Raw genomic sequence first — 22,928 nt, 5'->3', positions numbered from 1 at the left:
TTTAGAAAAAACAATATTTGTGTCACCCCAGAATGTCCACCTGAAGAATCGTCACCCCAGGATACCCCACCTGAAGAATTGTCACCCCAGCCTGCTCCACCTGAAGAATCGTCACCCCATCCCAGTGAATATAATTTGTATAATTAGGATAACATAAATATATGCCTTTGTGTTATGCATCTTTATTGTGAAAAGTTTAAAGAAAAAAATAAGAATATACACCTAACCTACCCCACCTGAAGAATTGTCTCCCCAGGTGTTGCCACCTGAAGATTCATCACCCCAGGATATCCCACCTGAAGAATTGTCACCCTGCCAAACTCTGGGGTGACAATTCTTCAGGTGATCCATACTGTACAGTTCATTGGTTTTATTCATTCCTATACAGTATTGATTTAAATAAATATACATACAGGACTAACAATTTCATATATAACCGTTTGAAAATCTGGTATCTGCTAATAGACCATCGGCTGTGGAAATATAATGTTTTTATAATAAAAGTTTGCTTCATTATATCTTAATTAATTTAATTATTATATAAACAAATGCATGGAAGTCGAATATAATGTTACTATCAGTCGCCACTCACCAGCTCCGCTCACCACGGTATCTCAGAGCGCTCTGCCGGGAGTGCCGTATGACATGTTGGGCAAACACTTCATTTTTACCGAGACTTCACTTTAAACTGCTGCACCGGGGCTACCCAAGTCTACTTTTTCTTTTATCCTCTTCACCACTGATCGGCTTGTTAGCCGCCCGGGCGATCGGTCACGTCTCTGTCACGCACTGTTGGCAAGTACCGGGCATGCATCGGCTCCTGAATGTACCTGAACCTGCTCCAGTGTTGGTCAAGTCTGGTCTTGAAAGAGCTCACACCTTGAGCTGTGACCCTTGTGGGGCGAGCCGATCAGTGGTAAAGAGGATAAAAGTAAAAGTAAGTAATATAAATGAGGAAGAGGATGAGTCTAGACAAAACCCGCGGGAGACGAGACTCTATAATGTTACAATTTAAAACCGGAGAAAGTATTTTTTTACAATTAAATGTTTCAAAACTTAGTAAATCAACCTACCATAAATTTACCATAAATTTAATTGGTTACATTACATTAGGCTATGTATTTCTTATTGGAGGTAGAGCGATATACTGGTTAGTTCAGCTTCCTCCCATACTAACACTGGGCAGTAAAGCTTAGAACAAAGTATCAAAGAATAGTCTAAGCTGTGAAAGTGTGAAACAATATATTAAAAAAAAATAATAATAAAATATATGATAATCTATTGTTCGTGGTATATTTAAACATCAGTCAACCCAGAATGTAAACAACAGCTTCTCCTGAAATGCAAAATTTAACTAAACAAATAAAATTACATATACCGTCTCCATTAATGTTATTTGGTGTGTTACTGTCTTGTGTATTAAATAATTAACTTTAAATCAAGATATTACACTTCACAAGTATAAATATTCAACATCCGAACTGAGATAACCTTTAAAGATCTTCCTTGGCTCACTCTTGTTCACATGACCGTAATGTCTCTGTTCCTTACTACAGTCACCCACTACTGTCTACACACATTTGGAACTTAATATCAATCTATCAATACATATTTCTTCCTATTTGTCTATACACCTACATAATTATTAATTTTTCTGTTGTTTTAGGTGATTTAGTAGATTTTCGCCGTTCCTTAGAAGAACACTAACAGCTGATACATAACACAGACTCACTCAAGTGTCTTAATTACCACCATTATCACCTGACCTTAATTACTTGGTGTGAGGTAAGTTAATGAATGTGATAATTGACACCGAAAGTTGAACATTCACGTAATAGTTGATTTACGGCTGGGGAGACTATGTAACCGGGTTAAGTTAGGCTGGATAAATTAGATCACCTGAAGAATCTCCAACCCAGCTTATTTTATCTAAAGATTAATCACCCTAACACTATTTGGGGGTGGGGGTGAGGTTTAGGGTAGGGTAGGTTAGCATTAGGCTGGTTAATCCTTAGGGTAGGTTAGCATTAGGCTGGTTAATCTTTAGGGTTGGTTAGCATTATGGTGGTTAATCTTTAAGGTAGGTTAGCATTAAGCTGGTTAATCTTTAGGGTAGGTTAGCATTTGGTTCTTTAATCATCAGGTGAAATAATCTGGGGTGGAGATTCGTCGTGCAATCCAAAAACCCATTCATTATTATTATTATTATTATTATTAGTATTAGTATTAGTAGTAGTAGTATTAGTATTAGTATTAGTATTAGTATTAGTATTATTATAATATTTTTGCCCTCCAGGCCACGATGTGGGTCAGTAATCTGTGCCCATGTGAACTAATGCCCGTAAAGAGAAAGAAAACAAAAACAGAATCGCTAGGTTTGGTTCCTCAGCTAACTCTAACCAAAGGTATTATCAAAAAAATATAAGTTATCTGGTAATACTTTAGAAGAGGTGCACAGGTTAAAGAGCAGTAAAGATTCGTTTTACGCCCAACTGGGAATTTTATTACAAATTTACAGTAATTATTATATGTTTATTGTGATTTGAATACATATAAACTTTATTTTGGGGGCTAATGTTTATTTTTTTCAGATATGACCCTAATTTGAAGATTGTGGTCAGGGCAGATGAGGGAAAACGTGGGGTTAAAACACCAAAAATAACACAAAACAAACATTTGATGGGCTGACATAACCTTTCTTAATCTCGAAAAGTCTTAATCCTATAACAAAACTTAACTTATTTAACTGATGGCGGAGAAAAAAGAAATTCACTTGGTTTACGTTTTTTCAGTCTTTAGGTCACGAGGAAGCCATAATACAAAGGAATATGTGAGTCAACCTCCCAATAGATTTGAACTGTCCACTGATTGGTCAAAGCAGATCATGAAAAAATGTACGTGAAATATATTTGAATAAAATAACCCGTGGAAGTGTGTTTAGTGAATTTAAAATCCGCCAATATTGTTCGCTCTTGGTCGTGTCCAGATCAGGTCTAGTAAACATAAACACAATTTTTAGCGTACAAATCCAGGCTCACAGAATCAGTATACAGTATGTGCGTCCACCAGATAAATAACGTTAGACTTTTGTTAGAATAGGTTATAATATAGGTTAAGTTGGTTTCTCACTTCTTATCAAACCTAACCTAACCAAAGGAACCAAACCTAACGACTCATATATCAGGATACGTACATGACTTTTCCACAGTGACTCCAGAAGCTACATAACTTATATTCACAGAAACACAAATCATTGAATATCCTGCAGGCAGCCACACGGTACAAGTATTTATAGGATCTTCTTGCAGTGAACTCGGGACGACGGTGATTACGTCAACGAGGACTGAAGGATGGACGGCGGGAAGGGTGAGAGACGGGGAGGCAAGAGCTGGAGGAAGGAGAGGGAGGAACGTGAGAGAAAGCGCACCAACAACAGAGGCCCCGGATACAACAGTAAAGGTATACATCCCTCGAGTGATGGACTGCTTTGAGTGTTGTCACCTCTCTGGGAACCCCTCCTGATATTGTCAAACATTCTAGTGTTAACCTTACCTATCCTAACCAGACCTAAATGGATAATTAAGTAGAAAGGAAGATATATAGAGGTAGTATATAAATAGATAGATATATAGGCAGATAGATTGGTAGAGAGCAAGATAGATAAATGCATGTATAATACCTGGTACAGTATACTCAAGTACATCTCTGCAGTGTATAGAACTGGTGGAGGCTCAACACCAACAGAAACTTCCATTAATGACGTCATTCTCTCTCTCAGATGCGGACGAGAAGAAAGACGACCCCGTAAGAGAGAGACACACCTCCGAGTCCCGCCGACAACAGGAGGAGTTAGAGAAAAGGAAAGCGGAGGAGGAGAGGAAACAGAAAGAGGAAGAAGAGGAGGCAGAACGGGTCAGGCAGGAGGAGGAGGAGTTGGTACGGAAGAGAGAGGAGGAGGAGGAGGAAACCCGAAGACGCCAAGAGGAGGAGATGAAGAAGAGGGAAGAGGACCGCGTGAGTTAATTTTCTCATGCCATTGGTCTTGGTCTAACCTAATTTAATGTAATGTAACCTGACCTAACGTAACTTTATCTAATGTAATCTAACCTAATCAAATCTAATATAACCTAACTTAATAATGTAACCTAACCTAATCTAATATAACCTTCACCTCCCCTCCTTCCTCAAGTACCAATAGGTATTTGATCATCAGGTGATATAAACTGGGTTGGGGGGGGGAACTAATCTTCAGGTGATCCATGACATCCTCGTGTTGTGATATGGCTATACAGGACAAGCAGTTGGGATGTGAAGTAATGCCTTCTGTTACTCGGTCACTCAGTCACTCGGTAAATAAGTGTTCTCTCTATCCTTGTATGTATTTAATGGTAAGTTCTATATTTCCAGACATTCCTCTTGGGGTATATCCAGGAGGCAGAGGAACGGCTGGCCAGAAAGGCTGAACTGAGGGTGCAGAATTTGGCGGTGGCAAAAGATCGGCCGGAACTGAACACGGCAATGCTAGACTCGAGCTTGAAGAAGAATACTGCTTTTATTAAGAAACTCGTAAGTATAGTACCATGTGTATATTTTAAAGGGGTTTAATTTTTAGAGTCTCGTCATTGTTAGGATTTGTATGACAGATAGACAGACAAGATAGATATTTAGAAAGATAGATAGATAGATAGAGTATTCAGTAAAAGTATCACACAAGTTTACAATAGGTATAGCTTGTACAGTATGTAGACAATGCTGGTATACAGCTCAACATGCATATAGACTACAGTGAACCCTCACTTTACGCGGTTAATTCAACCCATGGCGGCCCGCGTAAAGTGAGAAACACGTAAAGTGAACAACATAACATATGGGATTAATTGAAATAGAGACCGGGCCGACCCCCAAACTCCACTTTTTCAGACACAATACCTACGTTGTAGTAAAAATAACTTCTTAATTTTATGATGGTATGCACACACAATTAATAATTAAGAGAAATATCAATAATATTAGGTTTTTTAACACTTACATTAGTAGAAAAGATGGCTGGGCACACGGGGATGGGGGGTTGGTTCCGAGGCAGAGGGCAGATTATTGGCCCTCACCTGTATCACTTGTATCAATTGTATCACTATCCACCACAGAGGCTTGCAGGGCCTCTTTGTCAAACCCCTCAAAGTCCATATAAGTCCATATCCTCACTATCATTATCACCATCACTGACTTGGGCCGGCTGTGGTGGGTGGCGGGTGAAGAACTCGGTAATGTTTTGATGACTGGGCGACCTTGTGCGCACCCTGCTCGCGCCGCTCTCCGCGTAAAAGGGTACACACACCGCGGAAAGTGAGCATTCCGGTTTCGGCAGGGTACAGCGTAAACATGGAAACGCGTAAAGTGGGACCGCGTAAAGCGAGGGTTGACTGTACACAGATATTGTATACAGTTTATTATGCATACACAGTGCAGGTATACAAACAGTGGTCAATAGTAAGGCAATGTGTTTAGTATTTGGTGCTAATTTTTTCCCAAAATTTGGTATTTCCCAATTTTAAATTTTCCCATTTTTTATTAAACCAAGATAATGATGTATGCAGTGTATATTGAAGTATACTGTACTGTATAATGTGACAACTAACCAACGTCAAATAAACAAAGACAATAATAAATACAATATACGATTATACGTATATATGCAGTACATTATATAGATACACTGTACAATAACTGGTACAACTACAGTACAGAAATTATTTAAAAATAAAAGATATAGAAATAATTGTCAACAGGAAAACACCACCATTTCTCTTACCACACTAATTAAGTTTTACTCTTGTAGAAAAATCTGACGGAGAGCCAACACGATTCTCTAATACGGGATCTTCAGAGCCTCAACCTGACCAAGTACGTGAGTGAGGTGGCTCAGGCAGTGGTGGAGGCCAAGCTGAAGATGTCGGACATCACCACGGCCGTCCACCTGTGCTCCCTCCTCCACCAGCGTTACCACGACTTTGCCTCGACGCTCCTAGAGAACTGGCAAAAAGTTCTCTCTCCGAAAAAAGACGAAAAGGCATGTAGAGTCAGCCGTTGTAGCATTGACGTAAATGAACCTGATATCTCAGTTAATAACACGTGCATAGTAGAATTGTACGAATGGGGGCCCTGTTAAGTGGCGGTAAAGAGTCAGAGTGGGGTGTCGTCTATTGTCATTTGGATATTACTGACCCAAAATGACCGGAAATCATTATGATTGGCTGTGATGGAAGTGTTGTAGGTATGTGGGGATAAATGGTTTCACTTCATGTATAGTATTATTGTGTATACAAGTTGAAGAAGTGTGAGTATAGATTGTTTTTGCCCCAAACTTGGTGGTAAACTGTACACTGTGCTTTCATATGAAGTGTTGTAAATCACTTTGGGGATTAAGACTTCACTTTTTTATACTTTCAGTCAAGTTAAGTAGTAAGTATAGAAGTGTAATAATAATAATAATAATTAACGGTTTATTGAAAAAGTTCTGCAGCCCGAAAGCTGAAAATATACATTGGACATAAATGACTTATTACATACATTGGTGGTTTAACAAAAGCCTTCATTAGAGAAAAGTAAAGGAACATACAGTGAACATACAGATTAATGTAAGTGTTGAACAGCAAACACGTAGTGTAACTCCCTCCCAAATGGTGTTAGGAGGGACCTCACATGGTGTAGTAATTCCCTCACAGATGGTGTTATGAGGGGCTTGACGTGGTGTAGTAATTCCCTCACAGATGGTGTTATACGAGTGAAGTGTGGTCCCAGGCCTTCCCATCGTAGACGGATTAACACATTGCTGGTTGTTGTTGGGTCTCACGGGCAGTTATCACTGGGTACCTGGAACCTCACTGTGTGAAGGTTAGCTTGGGTACGACTCAGCTGTTATTGTTGAGTTGTTCTCACTGACTTAAGCACTGTTCACCACTGTTCATCTCTGTTCAACACTGGTTCCATTCCTTTCCTTAATGAAATTGTAACTTCTGGCGAGAAGTTATTAATATTCTGGTGGGGAGGAGGGGTTCAGGGGAGGGAGTTGGTATGGGCCAACTTAACAATTGACGCGGCTGCTGCCAGAGCAGCGCCAGGTATGTCTTGACCCTTCGGTGGTCAAGGATGAAGTGTGTGTACTCTCATGGTTGTCTCACTTCAATAGGATCACACCAAACTCTTCATCCCCAGAACACAAATATGAGCAAACTGCGGGTGGACTTACGGCTGTACGCTGAGCTCATAACTGCCGGAATATTTGCACCAAAAGAAGGTCTTCCTCTCTTAGGTAAGTTGTGTGAAAATAAGTGATACTATGATGATATTTTCCTTTCTATGTTGTCTATTAAGTTCTGATACTCATGGAGAAATTTTCCATTGAGGAGTTGTATATTATGACAGACCCTCCACACTAGTCTGTTACTACATGTTTATCTTATTCTCTCTCTCTCCTTTTCTTCCTCCCTTTATCATCTCCCCCATTCTGTAGCATATTATCCTAACTTTTCTTTCGTACCCCCCCCCCCCTCCCCCCAGCTTAACTAGCCTGATGTTTAACCACCCCAAGACTATCAGGGGAGGAAGGGAGGGGGAGGAGACTCTAATGTTTAGGTGATCCACAAAAGCTATAAATTATGAAAGGTCTCGTCTGTGGTCACGATCTCAATCACTGATTACATCGTTGGTTTGGGCATGTGTAGAGAAAGAAGGTGACCATTTAGATCAAGAGATGCACTAGTTTGAATGCGGAGGGAAACAGAGCCAGGGAAGAGTGTTGGCATCAGGCAATCACAGCTAACACTCACAAGTGTGGAAAATGGCCATAAAACGATGATGGCGATGATGTAAAAGTTTTTTTTTTTCACCTTATGTTCTTGTTGTAAATGCATTCTGTACATTAGTTTTATCCTGTTTTATTCGTGTTAGTGGACTTGTCTCAAGTACTGTACAGTATGTCCAATATAGAGATAGATGTAGATTTCTTTTCTTTTTTTTGGGTATTTTCACTTACTGTTCTTGTTGAAAATGTGTCCTGTGGTTTTATTTGTGTACCATAGTAGACTTGTCTCAGCTATGTAAAGTTTTGTTGTTTATTTGTTTTGTTTTCCATCTACTCTCATCGTAAATTTGTCCATCCAGGTAACGTGTTGACGACCTTGGTGACGTCGGACAAAGAGGAGCACCAGAACATATCAGTACTACTGACCTTCTGTCGACACTGTGGGGAGGACTACATGGGTCTGGTGCCTCGGAAGATAAGGCTGCTAGCGGACCAGTTTCAGGTGAGTCGGGGTCAGTTTCAGGAGAGTCAGGGTCAGTTTCAGGAGAGTCATCAGTAGTATAATACGGTACAATGAAAAGAATCATGTGACTTTGCTTAATATTTTAAAAATTAAGTAACTTTTGAGATCTGAGACACCCAAGTTGAACCTGCTTGAACAAGACTTTGAAGAGGTGAACCTAACTTAACCTAAAATAACCCATTTGAATCTAACCTAACCTAACCTAGCCCAGTGGAACCCAACCTAACCCAGCCCAGTGGAACCCAACCTAACCTAGCCCAGTGGAACCCAACCCAACCTAACCCAGCCCACTTCTGTAGCTTCATCTCCACGTATACTTACAGATGGCCGTACCCAAGAGCGAGTTCCTTCCCCGCGAGAGACAGAAGAATGTGAGACAACTGATGAAGGATTATTTTACCTCCCTCAACAAGCACCTGTTTCACGATCATAAGGTAGAGTGCTCTCACCCTGTCGCCCTAATAGTAGTTACTTGGTATAATCTGCAGGCAAGTTTATGATTGTCTTGGTATGTATATAGACTGTGCAGGTATACAGTTTATCATGTGTATAGACTGTGCAGGTATACAGTTTATCATGTGTATAGACTGTGCAGGTATACAGTTTATCATGTGTATAGACTGTGCAGGTATACAGTTTATCATGTATATAGACTGTGCAGGTATACAGTTCATCATGTATATAGACTGCAGGTATACAGTTCACCATGTAGTATATAGACTGTGCAGGTATACAGTTCAGCATGTATATAGACTGTGCAGGTATATATTTCAGCATGTATAGGTATATGGGTGTACAAAGACCATGGGGGAAACAGTTCACCATGTGCCTAGACAGTGCAGGTATACAAAAATATTCAACAGCAAGGTAATTAACCCGAGGATAGCCAACAGAGCCGTCAGATCATTATTGTTTAACGGCAATTTCCCTCACTTGCCTGGATTAGCTACGATGACCTGAGACCACAGTGATCCATTTACCATCAAGCAAAATTTTAAATGAGTTTCAAGTCTGGATGCTCTTTCTATTGGCAACCTTTTTCTTTTTTGTTAGGGTGGGAACTGAACTGGCCATTATACTGTACAGTATAGGATTTCCAAGTGCTATCCATTTATCTATCTGATTTTCTGCCTCTATGCCTGTCTGTCTGTCCCAGTGGTATGAAAGACACATCCATTAAGTCTGACAAAGATGTTTTCAAGTAACAGAATAAATGACAAAGATTCATCATTTGGAAAACTTGAACGTTTTAAACTAAAGCTTATCCTATCCTAATTTAACCTAAATTAACCCGATCCAACTTAACCCAACCTAATGTAACCTAACCTCATCCCTGCAAATACTATTAAGGTGATTAATCTTTAGGTGAAATAAGCTTGATTGGAGACTTATCAGGTGATCAAAACTTTTTTTTTTTTGTATGTCACATTTCAGGAGCTGCAACAAGTAGAGCAACACAACAGGCGGCTGCTCCAGACTCGCGGGGAACTGAGTCAGGAACGCATCAACCTGGCTGAGAACCTTTCTGCTGGACTGGGCAAACTTGTGACCAATGCCCAACAGATGGCTGAGCTGTTGGACGAAGATATGCCTGATTTACCTGAAGACAGTGAGTCAGTCTGTCTCTCTCGGGACGATTTCCTCTCCACCACTGTAACACTGCCACCACCTCTATAACACTGTCACCACCACTATAACACTATCACCACCACTATAACACTGTCACCACCTCTATAACACTGTCACCACCACTATAACACTGTCACCACCTCTATAACACTGTCACCACCACTATAACACTGTCACCACCACTATAACACTATCACCACCACTATAACACTGTCACCACCTCTATAACACTGTCACCACCACTATAACACTGTCACCACCTCTATAACACTGTCACCACCACTATAACACTGTCACCACCACTATAACAGTCACCACCTCTATAACACTATCACCACCTCTATAACACTATCACCACCATTATAACACTGTCACCAGCATTGTAACAGTCACCCCCATTAAAATTGCTGTACCTATATCTTTACACCTAAACCTTGACTTGTACAATACAGTATTTCTGTTTCAGCTTCAGTTTTCCGAGTCAGAATTTTCACCCATAGAGTACTGTACTTGATGCTTCTTTCAGAGACCCCAGGGGACGACCTTGGCCTGTGTGATATAGGAATGGGCGAAGGCGGTGAGATTCCTGAAGGGGGGACGTCTGTACTCTGGGAGGACGACGACATGAGAGCATTTTACGAAAACTTCCCCGAACTCAAAGCTCTCATACCGTCGATACTCTACAGTGACTCTGAGAAGCCAACAGCTGTACCTGTAAGTTCGGATGTCAAATATCTCCTTGCCGAGTTTGGTTAATATCCATTATTATTTGTTCCTGGTTATTGCTTCCACAACTAACCATCCAGTGCTTCTCTCCTCTTCCCAACCAGTACCTCTCTCTGCCTCTCCCTCCTATCCAAATTATCCAGCATGACACTACCAAACATGGCAGGTTTTCTCCGGGTACTACAGTTTCCTCCCATGGTAACACTCAACATTAAAGGATTTTACGAAGTATTAAAGAACAGACCAACCGCCCAGACGGCTAGTGAGCTGATAAGTGGTGGAGTGATAGATAGAAAAGAAATAGATATAAATAACATTATTAACGTGTACTCTTGGGGGCGTCTCATGAATACTGAACATGTTTATTGGGTGCTTTAGGCCGAGGAAACTCCGACGGAGGAAGTGGACGACACACTGGAGGAAGAGGAACTTGAGGTTATGGAGACAGTAGAGGAGGATGCGGAGGAGGTGTTGCCGCCTGAGTTACCGCCGGAGGAGGAGCAGGACGACAGCCTAACGGGCACGGGACCGTCTTCCAATAAGGTGTTGCTGGACGCCTTTCTCAGTGCCCTTCCCAACTGCATCAACAGAGACTTGATCGACAGTGCAGCCATGGAGTTCTGTCTCAGACTCAACACTAAACCAAGCAGGAAGAAATTAGTCAGGTGAACATCACAGTCTTTATTATTATATACATTGTTTATTTAACATTTAAACAGTGGCCATTATTAGTGGAGGTTAGCTATATGGACACTGGCCATCATCAGTGGATCTGTAGGGACAGTGGCTATCATTAGTGGAAGTTAGCTGTAGGGACAGTGGCCATCATCAGTGGAAGTTAGCTGTAGGGACAGTGGCCATCATCAGTGGAAGTTACCTGTAGGGACAGTGGCCATCATCTGTGGAAGTTACCTGTAGGGACAGTGGCCATCATTTCTTTGGAAGTTTCATGTTCCTTGTGTTCTATTTTTGTGCATATGTGTGGGGGAGAATGAATCCTTAGCTGCCAATAAATAGTTAAAGGAGTATACCAGTTAAATGGGTAGAGCATTCACCTCCTGTCCCAAGGATCTATTACCCTAACCAGACTCCCCCAGGCAGCATTTGGATGGTTAATCTTCAGGTGATTTGCAGTAACTTGGAGGGGGCAAATCTTTAAGTGAAATAAGCTGGGGGGGGGGGTGACAAATTTAGGTGAGACAAGCTTTGGGTGGCAAAATCTTCAGGTGAAATAAGCTTGAGGAAGGGTGGCAAGTGTTGAGGTGTTCGAACATGTCATTCTAACTCTCTTTAAGGTTGTTCATACTGTGTCTCTTCTGCCTCCAGCCACATAAACATCTACTCTCCCTCCCAGAGCATTGTTCCTGGTTCCAAGGACGAGGCTGGACCTACTGCCGTTCTATTCCCGACTGGTGGCCACGCTACAGCCTCTCATGCCCGACCTGGCCACCGATCTCGTCAACATGCTGCGGCAGGATTTCAAGTACCAAGTTCGGAAGAAAGTAAGTGAGAGTGAAGAGTTTTGTCGAGTGGTAAAATATGTCGGGTTTAAGGGCAGATCAGGGAGGTCTTAAGGATATAATATTGTGTCTTATAGCTGCTATTGAACCTGAGTACCCTAAATACAGGTGAGCTAACCTAACCTAATGTGAAGCCAAACTGTGTGTGTTTTTTTATAGTATCCATGAAGCTGATTTGTTTAAGTGTACATGCAGAATAATTAAATATGTTTTAATCGTTTGGGCTAAGTTAAGAGAGGTTTGGTTACATTAGGTAAATTAAGGCAAGGTTAAGCTAGGTGAGGTTAGTTAGGCTAGGTGAGGTGAGTTTAAGATAGGGTAGGTAAGGTTAGTTTAGGTTAGGTTGGGTTGATAAGATTGGATTGGGGTACTGTAGTTTATGTTTGGTGTTCGGTGTGCACTCAACCCTGTCCTTGTTCGGTGTGCACTCAACCCTGTCCTTGTTTGGTTGCCTCAAACTCAAGTCCTGTTCGTGCACTCAACCTGGTTCAGTGTGCACTCAACTGCACAGTGTACTCAACCCTGTCCTTGTTCAGTGTGCACTGTGTGCACTCAACCCTGTCCTTGTTTGGTGCACTCAACCCTGTCCTGTTCAGTGCACTCAACCCTGTCCTTGTTCAGTGTGCACAACCCTGTCCTTGTTGGTGTGCACTCAACCTTGTTTTGTGCACTCAACCTGTCCTTTTGTGCACTCAACCCTGTCCTTGTTCGGTGTGTGTGCACTCAACCCTGTCCTTGTTCAGTGTGCACTCAACCCTGTCCTTGTTCAGTGTGCACTCAACCCTGTCCTTGTTCAGTGTGCACTCAACCCTGTCCTTGTTCAGTGTGCACTCAACCCTGTCCTTGTTCAGTGTGCACTCAACCCTGTCCTTGTTTGGTGTGCACTCAACCCTGTCCTTGTTCGGTGTGCACTCAACCCTGTCCTTGTGTTAACTTGAGAACAAATACACTGGAAGGTTAGAAAGAGAGAAGAAGAAAATATAATCTACAAATGCTCTTAACTTATTCAATAGTCTCAAAGATAATCAAATAGTTCTCGTGAGACTCATTCTGTATTGTTTCTCAGGATCAGATCAACATCGAGTCCAAGATCAAGGTCGTGCGGTTCATCGGGGAGCTCGTCAAGTTCCGCGTCTTCCCCCGGAGCGAAGCTTTGCTGTGTTTACGAATGTTGCTTCAGGACTTCAATCACCACCACATCGAAATGGCGTGCAACCTATTGGAGACGTGCGGTCGTTTTCTCTATAGGTGAGAGCTGGTGCTGGAGCCCTCGTGTAAGATTGCGTCCTGTTAGGTTTTGTACAGGATTTGTCATAAGTCATTTTTTGTTTCCTGTAAAAGGCAACATAGGATGCAAAATACAGTAATACAGACCTGCCAGTGATCATACAGTATATTGCTAAGCCCTGATACAGTATGCCTAAACCTGGACATTAAAACGACACTGATGGACTGTACCACCAAGAGTACTGTAGGCGGGTGTACACATACTGTAGATGATAAGTGAGAAAGGCATCTTGAGGTGTGTTCTTTGTCCCATTATAAACTTCTAACTTCCCTCTTAACTATAACTTCTTTTTCTTTTTCTTCCTCTCTCTCTCCCTCTCTCAGGTGTTTCTTGTCCTGAAATTGTTCTCTTGTTTCAGGATTCCAGATTCTCATCACCGCACCAAGATCTACCTGGAGCAAATGATGAGGAAGAAGACGGTAAAGGCCTTTGATCCCAGGTGAGTGTTTCTCTCTCTCTCACACACACACACACACACACACACACACACACACACACACACACACACACACACAGAGGACCTTTAGGCAGATTATTTAATAACAACTGTACTGTATTTATATATGTATGTACTGTACAGTATGAGGAATGAATAAGTAAATGACAGCAGGTGATGAGAGAGTGTGCGTTGGTCACTGTGTGTCGAGAGAGACCGTCTCAGAGTAAAAAATAATAGATTTCGTGCAACTTAAAACTGTGGTTGTGACATTTATGATTTGTACCAGAGACGGTAAAAATTTACTAAGTGTTTAATCTTACAGGTACAACACCATGATCGAAAACGCATACTTCTACGTTAATCCGCCGGACACGGGGCCGGAGACAACCAAAAAAGAGCGACCCCCGATGCACCAGTATATACGCAAGCTTCTCTACAACGACCTCTGTAAGTCCAACACGGAGAAGATTCTGAGACAGGTTAGTTTATCCTGTTTACCAGTGATAATTATTTATTTTATTTTATTTTTAATTTTTTCTCATTCCACCATTTATTAGTGGTGTTTGGATGGTTGGTCAGTTCTTTGTTACTGTGTTATGACCTTTATTGTTCAGTGTTAGTACAGGAGAAAGCTTTAGTACCTGGAGAAAACTGCCATGTTTGCTTGTGGCACACTGGATAACACCCTTCTCACATCTGAACCAAGCCAGGGAATGAACCCGGGTCACATTAGTGAGAGATGTGTTTTTGTAAGGAAAGGAATCCAGTGACTAGTTTAATCCTCCTCTTCCCTTTGTTCCTATGAGTTTGTCCTCCACGAGCACAGCATCAGTACAAGAGTAAACTAAGAGAGGCCGGAGACAACCTGCCATGATCAATAAGGTCATTCTGAACAAAACCCTTCTTGCATCCGACCCAGGAATGAACCTGGGTCACACTATGAGGTGCACTGAGCATGATGCACAAGACAGAGATGTACCACATGTGTTTTTTAGACCATTCACACTGATTTAAAACTGCTAAACTTTTTACGTACAGGTACAACAATTAGATTAGGTAAGGTTAAGTCTGGTCTGGTCAGGTCAGGTCTGGACAGGTCAGGTCAGGGTTTATGTTAGCAGTTTGTTTTACCTTCAGATGAGGAAGATGCACTGGGAGGATCCAGCCATCTCCGGCTACATCATCAAGTGTCTCACATCCGTCTGGAACGCCAAGTTTTACAATATTCGCTGTATTGCCAACCTGGTGGCTGGCCTCATCTCTCATCACGTTAGTCACTAAGTTTTTGACGTGTTTTAATATCTCTACAACTGTAAGGTTCAAGGGAGATATGGTAGCCATGCTGCCTGTTCCTGTGTCTGTTATAAAAGAAATCCTAACCTAACCTAACCTCTACCAGGACTGGGTGGGGCCTGCTGTTGTGGACGGCATTCTGGAAGACATACGACTTGGCTTAGAGGTGAACCACCCCAAGTACAACCAGCGGCGTGTAGCGGCCGTCAAGTATCTGGGAGAACTGTACAACTACCGTGTCATCGAGAGCACCATCATATTTAAGGTATGTTGGTGGTCAGGAGTCTTATTTTAGCATTAGCCAGCAAGTATCACCAGTGGAAGTTTGAGGCCATCATCAGTGGAAGTTCTTGTAAATATCCTCCTAATATTTCTTCTTTTTCATCATTTACTACACATTACCATCACTTTATCAGTAAATGTTTTCATAATTCCTACTATTTGCAATCTTTTGCTTACTCCGATATTTTAACCCCGCCAGGTCCTCTATCTGTTCTGCACGTTTGGGGTCGTCTTCGACCAGAACATGTACAGTGAATATGACCCCCCTGAGCACCTGTTCCGCCTTCGTCTGGTGTGTACGCTCCTCGAGACCTGTGGACAGTTCTTCAGTTCTGGCTCCAGTAAGAGACGTCTCGATTGCTTTCTCGTGTATTTCCAAGTAAGTAAATTTCTTGTACAGTATTTAAGGGAGATGAGTTATTTTTTCAGTAAAATTGTCATTATAATTTCCATTTCTTTTGTACCATATGTACATATATAGATAATACTGTATAGGTATATATTGCAATTCAGCATGTACAATATATAGATTGGTAATGCAGGTGTACAGTTCAGCATGTATATGGACAATGCAGGTATACAGTTTTGCATATATGTAGACAAAACTGATATGTACAGTTCAGCATGTATATATACAGTGCAGGTGTAGCAGTCTGCATGTATACTGCATAGGCAATAAAGGTATAATAGACCCTCGATAGCACTATTGATGTACAGTGTGTCACCATAAATCATTTTATAAATAAAACTATATACTTGTTTTTGTCATCATTATCATCAATCCACAAAGAGGAAATGCATCTTATAAATAAAAATATATACTTGTTTTCTTCAGCATTACTACCAGTACAAAAAGAATCTGAACGTGTGGAATGAAGAGGAGGAGTTTCCGTGGCAGATAGAGCACCTGGTGAGAGACACTATCTCAGCCGTAAGACCCAAGCTGCAGCTATCAAAGTCACTGGAGGAGGCACAGAAAGCGGTCCAGCACCTCAATAACCAGATCATGGCCAAGGCTATAGAGGTGAAGTGTCGTCTGTTTATTGTTACCCAGATCGTAACTAAGGCCATAGATGTAAGAATTCGTCTGTTAGTTATTGTTCCCTGTCATTGTGCTGTGAAACCTCCATTTAACAGACCATATCCATTAGGTGATGGTGATGGTGATGAAGGTGATAATGACTATGATAAAGATGAAGGTGATAATGATAATGATAGTAATAATGATGATGATGAAGGTAATGGGTAATGATGATGATGGAGAGAAATGATGATGTTTATTGTTACTGCTGTAGGTTAATGAAGTTATAAACGGATCAGGTTAAACATTGCTGTATTATCATTTTATGTTTGGTCAGCACTGGACAGATTTCTCTATAATAACACATGTCATCTAACTCTTGTCCAGATTTTTGCTCATATAATAAAACTTTCCAGATTTTTACTCATACATGATTTCATAATAAACTATGTAATGATAAGAGGAGAGATTACAGGAGTTTCTTGTACAGTAATGAAATTTATTTGATCATTACATAATATTTACTGTACCAGCCTTTTGTACTTTACTCAACTTTACTTAGATATTGTAAAGTAATCCATGACTTTACTTATATATTGTTAAGTACCTGTGACTCTACTTACATGCCTGTGACTTTACCTGTGGTGTGTCTACTTATTACAGCAAGTACCAAGCTTACGACAGTACCTCCAGCAAGAAGAGGAGAGTGAGAATCTAGAGACCATCACAGAGGAAGGTTCGTCTCTATTACTCTGTTCTTTGTATTGATTTTTATTTATTTTTTAATAAGTTTCCAGGAGAGATTGTTCAACGTCACCCCCAGTAAAGTGCAGGAAGTTTAAGGGCTTGAGAGTTGGTAGGACTGTGGCTTTGAGACTCAAGAAACCTGATGTGAATGATGTCTTTGTTATGCGCACACATACACACACCTACATACTTATATGCATGGACACACACACTCACATGCATGCACATACACACACACACACACACACACTTTCACTTGCATATTAAAGTGTAATGAAGTGTGATACTAATGTACGAATCACTGCTGTAGATGAATGGATTCCATCCTGAAGTCCCCTTAAAATTATTGTCACTTTTGGTTTGGTCTGTGTGAGAAGAAGCTGCATTTGGCTAAAAACTATCAGTAGTCTTTGGTTTTAATTGACCAATAATAATTTAATACTGTATGATAAGTGAAAACAATATTTTACTAATATAAATTAATATAAATAAAGATATTCAAGGCATTGGGCTATTTATTCAATCAGACAATAATTATTTGCATAATCTTTACCTCTGGCAAGTACCACCAGTTACAAGAACCTGCTGGGATGTAAACAGGCCCACTTAACTCACTTTTAGGGAACTCTCAAGTAATAAATAGAGTGTAATAATTTTTTATATTGGCAGGCTGAGGGTAACATGAATGACTTAAGGCCCAGGAAACCGGAAAATTCTCAAAATTAATTTGGTCTTGATCCCAAGGGTCTGTACCTGTACAAAATCTGCAGGGTGTTTCAGAAAGATGTATACACACAGTCTTACAGATTTTGGTAGTTATGTCTTGAATGGTTGTACTGTATTACATCAGCAACACTGTCCTCACTTGTTGATGTGTGAGGTCTCCCGCAAGTGAGGACAATGTTGTAATTGTACTTGAATTTATCATGTTGTACTGCACAGTCCTTGGTGTGGCTGAAGCTTTTGCATACATAACCTAACCTCACCTCAATTTCTCTGATGATTTCAAGTTTCTGACGGAGTGAAGAACTTGATGTCTAATGCAGGTGATGGCCAGGTCTTAGATCTGGAGGGAGACATCTTGGAAGATATGGACGATGAGGAAGATTTTGACGAGGTGGACACTGACTTAGACTGGAGCGAATCCCACGGAGACTCCCTCACTCCCTCCCAACACAGCCAGCCAGCCCGCAGCACTGTGGAGGAGGTGGTGAGTTGCAATATTTTCACTTTCTTTCTCATTTTATCCCTCATTACATACACACATAGATATTTATTCAGTAAAATCAATATGCATGTTTACAATGTGTTCAGCATGCACAGTACTTAGACAATGCAGGTACTATACATTATGCAGTTCAGTACAGTTTGTAAATAGACAGTGCAGTTCAACATGTATACATAGACTATGGAGGTTCATTATACAGCTCAACATGTATACATAGACAATGCAGGTACAGTATACAGTTCAATATGTAGTATAGATAATAGAGGTTTACAATTCAGCATGTATATAGACAACACAGGTATACAGTTCAGCATAAAGACAGCAGATATATATTGTACAGTACATAGTCCATGCAGGTATACAAACAATATACTGTACATACCAAAAACAGTGTTGGTATACAAACAGTAGTAAACAGTAAGACAATTTAACCAAGGATAGCCATCAAAGTCATCAGATGCTTATACGTATATATAATATAAGTTTGTAAAGTTATTGATTACTGTCTTAGGAAGGTGAAGGTGTGCTGACTGGAGATGCAGAGGAGGAGATGGGGGAGGACGAGGGGGAGTTATTAGAGGGCGACATGAAAGTCAATGTCAAACACGTCGACTGTGAGGAGGACACTGATTTTATGTCTGCCTTCGACCGCATGATGGCCGACAGCCTGATGGAACGCGCAACCACCGTCAGCCGGCCTGGCCAGCTAGACATATCTGTGCCTGTTCATGTCAAGTCCACGGCGAAGAAGACTTATGGTACGTGCCCCACTCGTTGCTTCAGTCAGCTATATGAACGCAGTCTTGATTGACTAATTCTGACTGATATACTGAATAATTGACTGAGAAAATATATGACCAGTTTTTGAAGTTATAATTTATTACTGCTCTTCAACAACTAAATTCCTTAAGTTCATAAATAGACTGTTAATTACACTAGTCCATCAACTATTAAAAATTATGAGATATAGAACAATCAGTTACTGTTATGTTTGAGTAGTTAATGGCAATTCTTCTTTTACCATATTCCATGTTACTGGTGTGGCATATATCTGTTTACTGAGTATTGTATTGTATTGTACTACTGTATTGGGTTACATTCATTAACTGTATGTGTGTGTGTCTCTTTCATTCTTTCTTTCTCATTCTGTGTATATCTCTCATTCTCTATCTCACTGAGCAGATCAGCTGTTATGTGAAAGTACAGAGGAAGAGACCAAGCCAGTGGTAAACTTTGTCCTCATGACTCGGGCCGGCAACAAGCAACAGTACAACAGCGTGGAGATGCCGGTCAACTCTGAGCTGGTGACCAAACTTCGAACCCGGGAAGAGGTGAGTAAATTCAAGACCGTGTTGGCAGTAATGCATCCCTGGTTCAATCCCCAGCCTGAGACAGATCTGAGAAGGGTTTTATCTTATGTAACACAACCAAACATGGCAGGTTTTTTGCGAGTACTACACTAACCTTACTTAATCTAACCAAACCAAACTCAATTTGATATTGATAACCAAATCTAGTTTAAAATAACTAAACCAAACCTAATTCGAAAAAAAAACCCTTACCTAACCTCTGGTGGTGTGCATAAAGTAACGGCAATTTCTCTTACAGGCGGAAAGAGCGGAGAAAGAAAAGGTCAAGCGCATGACTCTGGAGATCAACGAAAGACAGGAGGAGGAGGAGGCAGCGGAGATCATGCAACAGGTAAGGTGTAGAAGAAGGTGTCGGCTGTAGTCCCCCGCCAATTTTAATGACCCAATGAACTAACTTGTGCGTGGGAGAGATCGAAGTCTTTTATTTTGTGTTTTCCCAAATACAGGATCCCAGTCGTGTATATTTGCAAATTGTGATGGTTGTTAGATACTAGATATATACTGTAGTTAATTAGTTACTGTTAGATGGCTAGCTATATACTGTAGAGATAGATACATAGGTGTTGTAGATAGGTACATACTCTAGATCGTAAAATAGATAGACACAGTACTGTATATAAATAGAGAAATAGATATATAGTCAGTAAAATTGTCATACAAGTTTAACATTATTTCTTTATGTATTTAGAAAGTACAATATACATAGTCATTGCAGGTACGTATACAGTGTACATAAACAGTGCAGGTAAAGGGGTCGGCAGTGTCAAAAAGATTAATATTTGGTCATCCTTGTGTTGACCATGAAGAGGAGATTGGAAGGACTATTGTTTAATTGAGCTATTGTGACCTAGAGTCAGTGAAGAGATTTACGTGTGAGAGACGACTGGTAGGTGTTATTATATCTGTTGCAGAAGGATTTTTTCTCACGTACGGTCGATGAATTGCCATAGTAAAAGTTTTTCATGTGGTGTTACTTACCTCTACATGGGCATCTATTTATACTTATATCATATTAATCTTTTCCAGCATTTGCTCACCACTTTTGTTTGGCTTTGCTGTGGTGTGTGTGTGTGTGTGTGTGTTTTTTTTTTTTTGCACCTTATTGTCTTCACACATTCTATCATTACTTTATATTTACTCTAGTTTGATAAGGAATGCTCAGTAAGGTATTATCATTATGTAGTTTTCCTATGTTTATTTACAGGCACAGCGACCGGCAACCATGAATTTTAACCGTGATAGACGACCAAAATATCAGCACCCAAAGGGAGCTCCTGATGCTGACCTTATATTTGGACCTAAGAAGATTAGATGAGTTGATTTACTCAATCTTTTATTATGGCTACAAATTTTTATGAAAGATTTCATGTATTTTTTAATACAGAACTTTGATCTGTAAGGATACAGATGCTTGATAGTTACAGGTTATCTTGAGAATTCAGGTACAGTCATTAACTAGACTGACTGTTGTTTATGATATGGTCAAGTAATTCTGCTTTTTAGCAACAAACATCTTCATATGTACTGGTAAAGTTTCTTAAAGACCATATGAGTTTCTTGTCGTCTTACCATGATCAGCAACATGCGAAGCTTCAAAATACTGCATCTTCTGTGATTACTTTTGTGTTGTAGAAGTATATGTCTGCATAAGATACCAACTACAGTACATATCTGCCAGCCATGTTGAAAAGTTGAATGTTTCACCCATCGATGGAAACTTGATTAATAACTCATCAGTCATCTTGTTATGTAGAAGTTTTTATTACACAGACTTTTCCTAAGGCTTAATGTGTATAATTAATTTTATTCATATTGATCAAGAGTGTGTGAATAAACCTTCAGCTCAACCAAGATCAATATTATTCCTATTGTGATTTCTCAAATATAATGTTGATAAAGAAAGATTCACAGTGTCTTAATATACCAGTCAGTAATGTAGTGTAGAGTTGGGATAAGTGATAAAATGAGTTCATCCTAACAGGCCTTAACCTAAAGCAATGCCTATTGGTTAGGTCAGGTACAGAGAGACATAATAGGTCAGGGGTCGGTTCATTTGAGCTGTTACTTATATTAACCCTTAACCGGCAGCGAAGGATTCCCTACCTCACGTCCTTATGTGCCAAAACGGAGCACAAGGAATATGGAACGTCCGCTGATGATAGCTGCATCCCTACAGGTTACAACAAGAGTCAAGGAGTGCACCTATGTACTGTTGTGGTCTTGGGTTGGCTGAGTGACATCATGTGTGGGAAAGGAGACATTTTTGTTCACCGGTGAGGTGACAGTGTGTGTACTGGTAGTCTGGGGGTTTTCCTGATGTATTATTTTTGGCCATGTTGACCAATAATTTTACTAGGTTCTGATGGTTGTAAGTGTAGGAGGTACAGTGCCATGATGTCCAGAGAATCAGATTTTGATTGTATCATAAACTATTGTATAACCTTCACATAGACTGCAGCTCACTTTATTTATGTGGGCCTTAATGTAGGTGTACTTGGGCTCCCTAGAACGTTGAATTTCTGTTTTTTACAGAAAACTGGGACCATACCAACACAGTAGTTTGGTTATGGAAGAAGAGGGTTGACATCATTTTCAATTAGCTCGACCCATGACAGTTGAAGCAGCCAGAGCCACACATCTATAGTGCTGTACAGTACTGTAACATTAAAACAGCACATCACTGTTCTGTAATGTACTGTAGAATTTTTTTATATTGGTGCATACAACAAAATTATTTTTTACAGCACCATTGCATATATATCAGGTGTGATTAGAGGAAAGGGTTATGAGAGATCACAGATATAAATAGTTTGGTTAGTGTCGTGGTCGGCGTGTAGAAACATGGTGTCTTCTCTTCTCTTCTCTTCTCTTCTCTTCTCTTCTCTTCTCTTCTCTTCTCTTCTCTTCTCTTCTCTTCTCTTCTCTTCTCTTCTCTTCTCTTCTCTTCTCTTTCTCTTTCTCTTTCTCTTTCTCTTTCTCTTTCTCTCCAACAACTTCCCACTACAGTAAATGGTAGTTATAGTTGCAGTTTAAGATAGTTATAATCAACACTATTAGTTAT

General features: G+C 40.4%; 1 protein-coding gene across 2 annotated transcripts; it reads left to right on the top strand.

Moving 5' to 3' along the window:
* The first annotated feature begins 1,533 nt into the window (after window positions 1–1,533).
* LOC121867906 (regulator of nonsense transcripts 2-like) lies at window positions 1,534–21,772 on the top strand. 2 transcript variants are annotated; one of them, XM_042368051.1, is made up of 25 exons: window positions 1,534–1,785; window positions 3,309–3,459; window positions 3,779–4,014; window positions 4,408–4,566; window positions 5,837–6,067; window positions 7,213–7,309; window positions 8,161–8,303; window positions 8,648–8,758; window positions 9,759–9,933; window positions 10,480–10,667; window positions 11,058–11,344; window positions 12,034–12,181; window positions 13,266–13,447; window positions 13,846–13,926; window positions 14,249–14,405; window positions 15,064–15,195; window positions 15,326–15,484; window positions 15,701–15,880; window positions 16,337–16,525; window positions 17,186–17,258; window positions 18,316–18,479; window positions 19,009–19,255; window positions 19,680–19,828; window positions 20,106–20,198; window positions 21,072–21,772. In XM_042368051.1, exons 2-25 carry the CDS (start codon window positions 3,351–3,353, stop codon window positions 21,180–21,182), a joined length of 3,801 nt encoding a protein of 1,266 aa, XP_042223985.1. In that variant the 5' UTR covers window positions 1,534–1,785; window positions 3,309–3,350; the 3' UTR covers window positions 21,183–21,772. The 2 variants fall into 2 exon arrangements, with proteins under 2 accessions (XP_042223985.1, XP_042223976.1); XM_042368042.1 differs by having other exon boundaries at window positions 1,535–1,785; window positions 18,280–18,479.
* The last annotated feature ends 1,156 nt before the right edge of the window (window positions 21,773–22,928 follow it).

The sequence above is a fragment of the Homarus americanus genome, unplaced genomic scaffold, assembly GCF_018991925.1.
Source record: "Homarus americanus isolate GMGI-L3 unplaced genomic scaffold, GMGI_Hamer_2.0 scaffold32583, whole genome shotgun sequence".
Classification (NCBI taxonomy): domain Eukaryota; kingdom Metazoa; phylum Arthropoda; class Malacostraca; order Decapoda; family Nephropidae; genus Homarus; species Homarus americanus.
The sequence above is the reverse complement of the archived record's forward strand: the minus strand, read 5'-3'. Positions and strand labels throughout refer to the sequence as shown.

What these genes read in the sequence shown, in the direction of transcription:
- LOC121867906 (XM_042368042.1), top strand. Translation starts at nt 3,351, where the DNA reads ATGGACGGCGGGAAGGGTGAGAGACGGGGAGGCAAGAGCTGGAGGAAG. An exon ending in AGCAGGAAGAAATTAGTCAG is followed by an intron (nt 11,345 to 12,033) that starts GTGAACATCACA and finishes TCTCCCTCCCAG; the next exon opens with AGCATTGTTCCTGGTTCCAA. An exon ending in GTAAAGGCCTTTGATCCCAG is followed by an intron (nt 13,927 to 14,248) that starts GTGAGTGTTTCT and finishes TTAATCTTACAG; the next exon opens with GTACAACACCATGATCGAAA.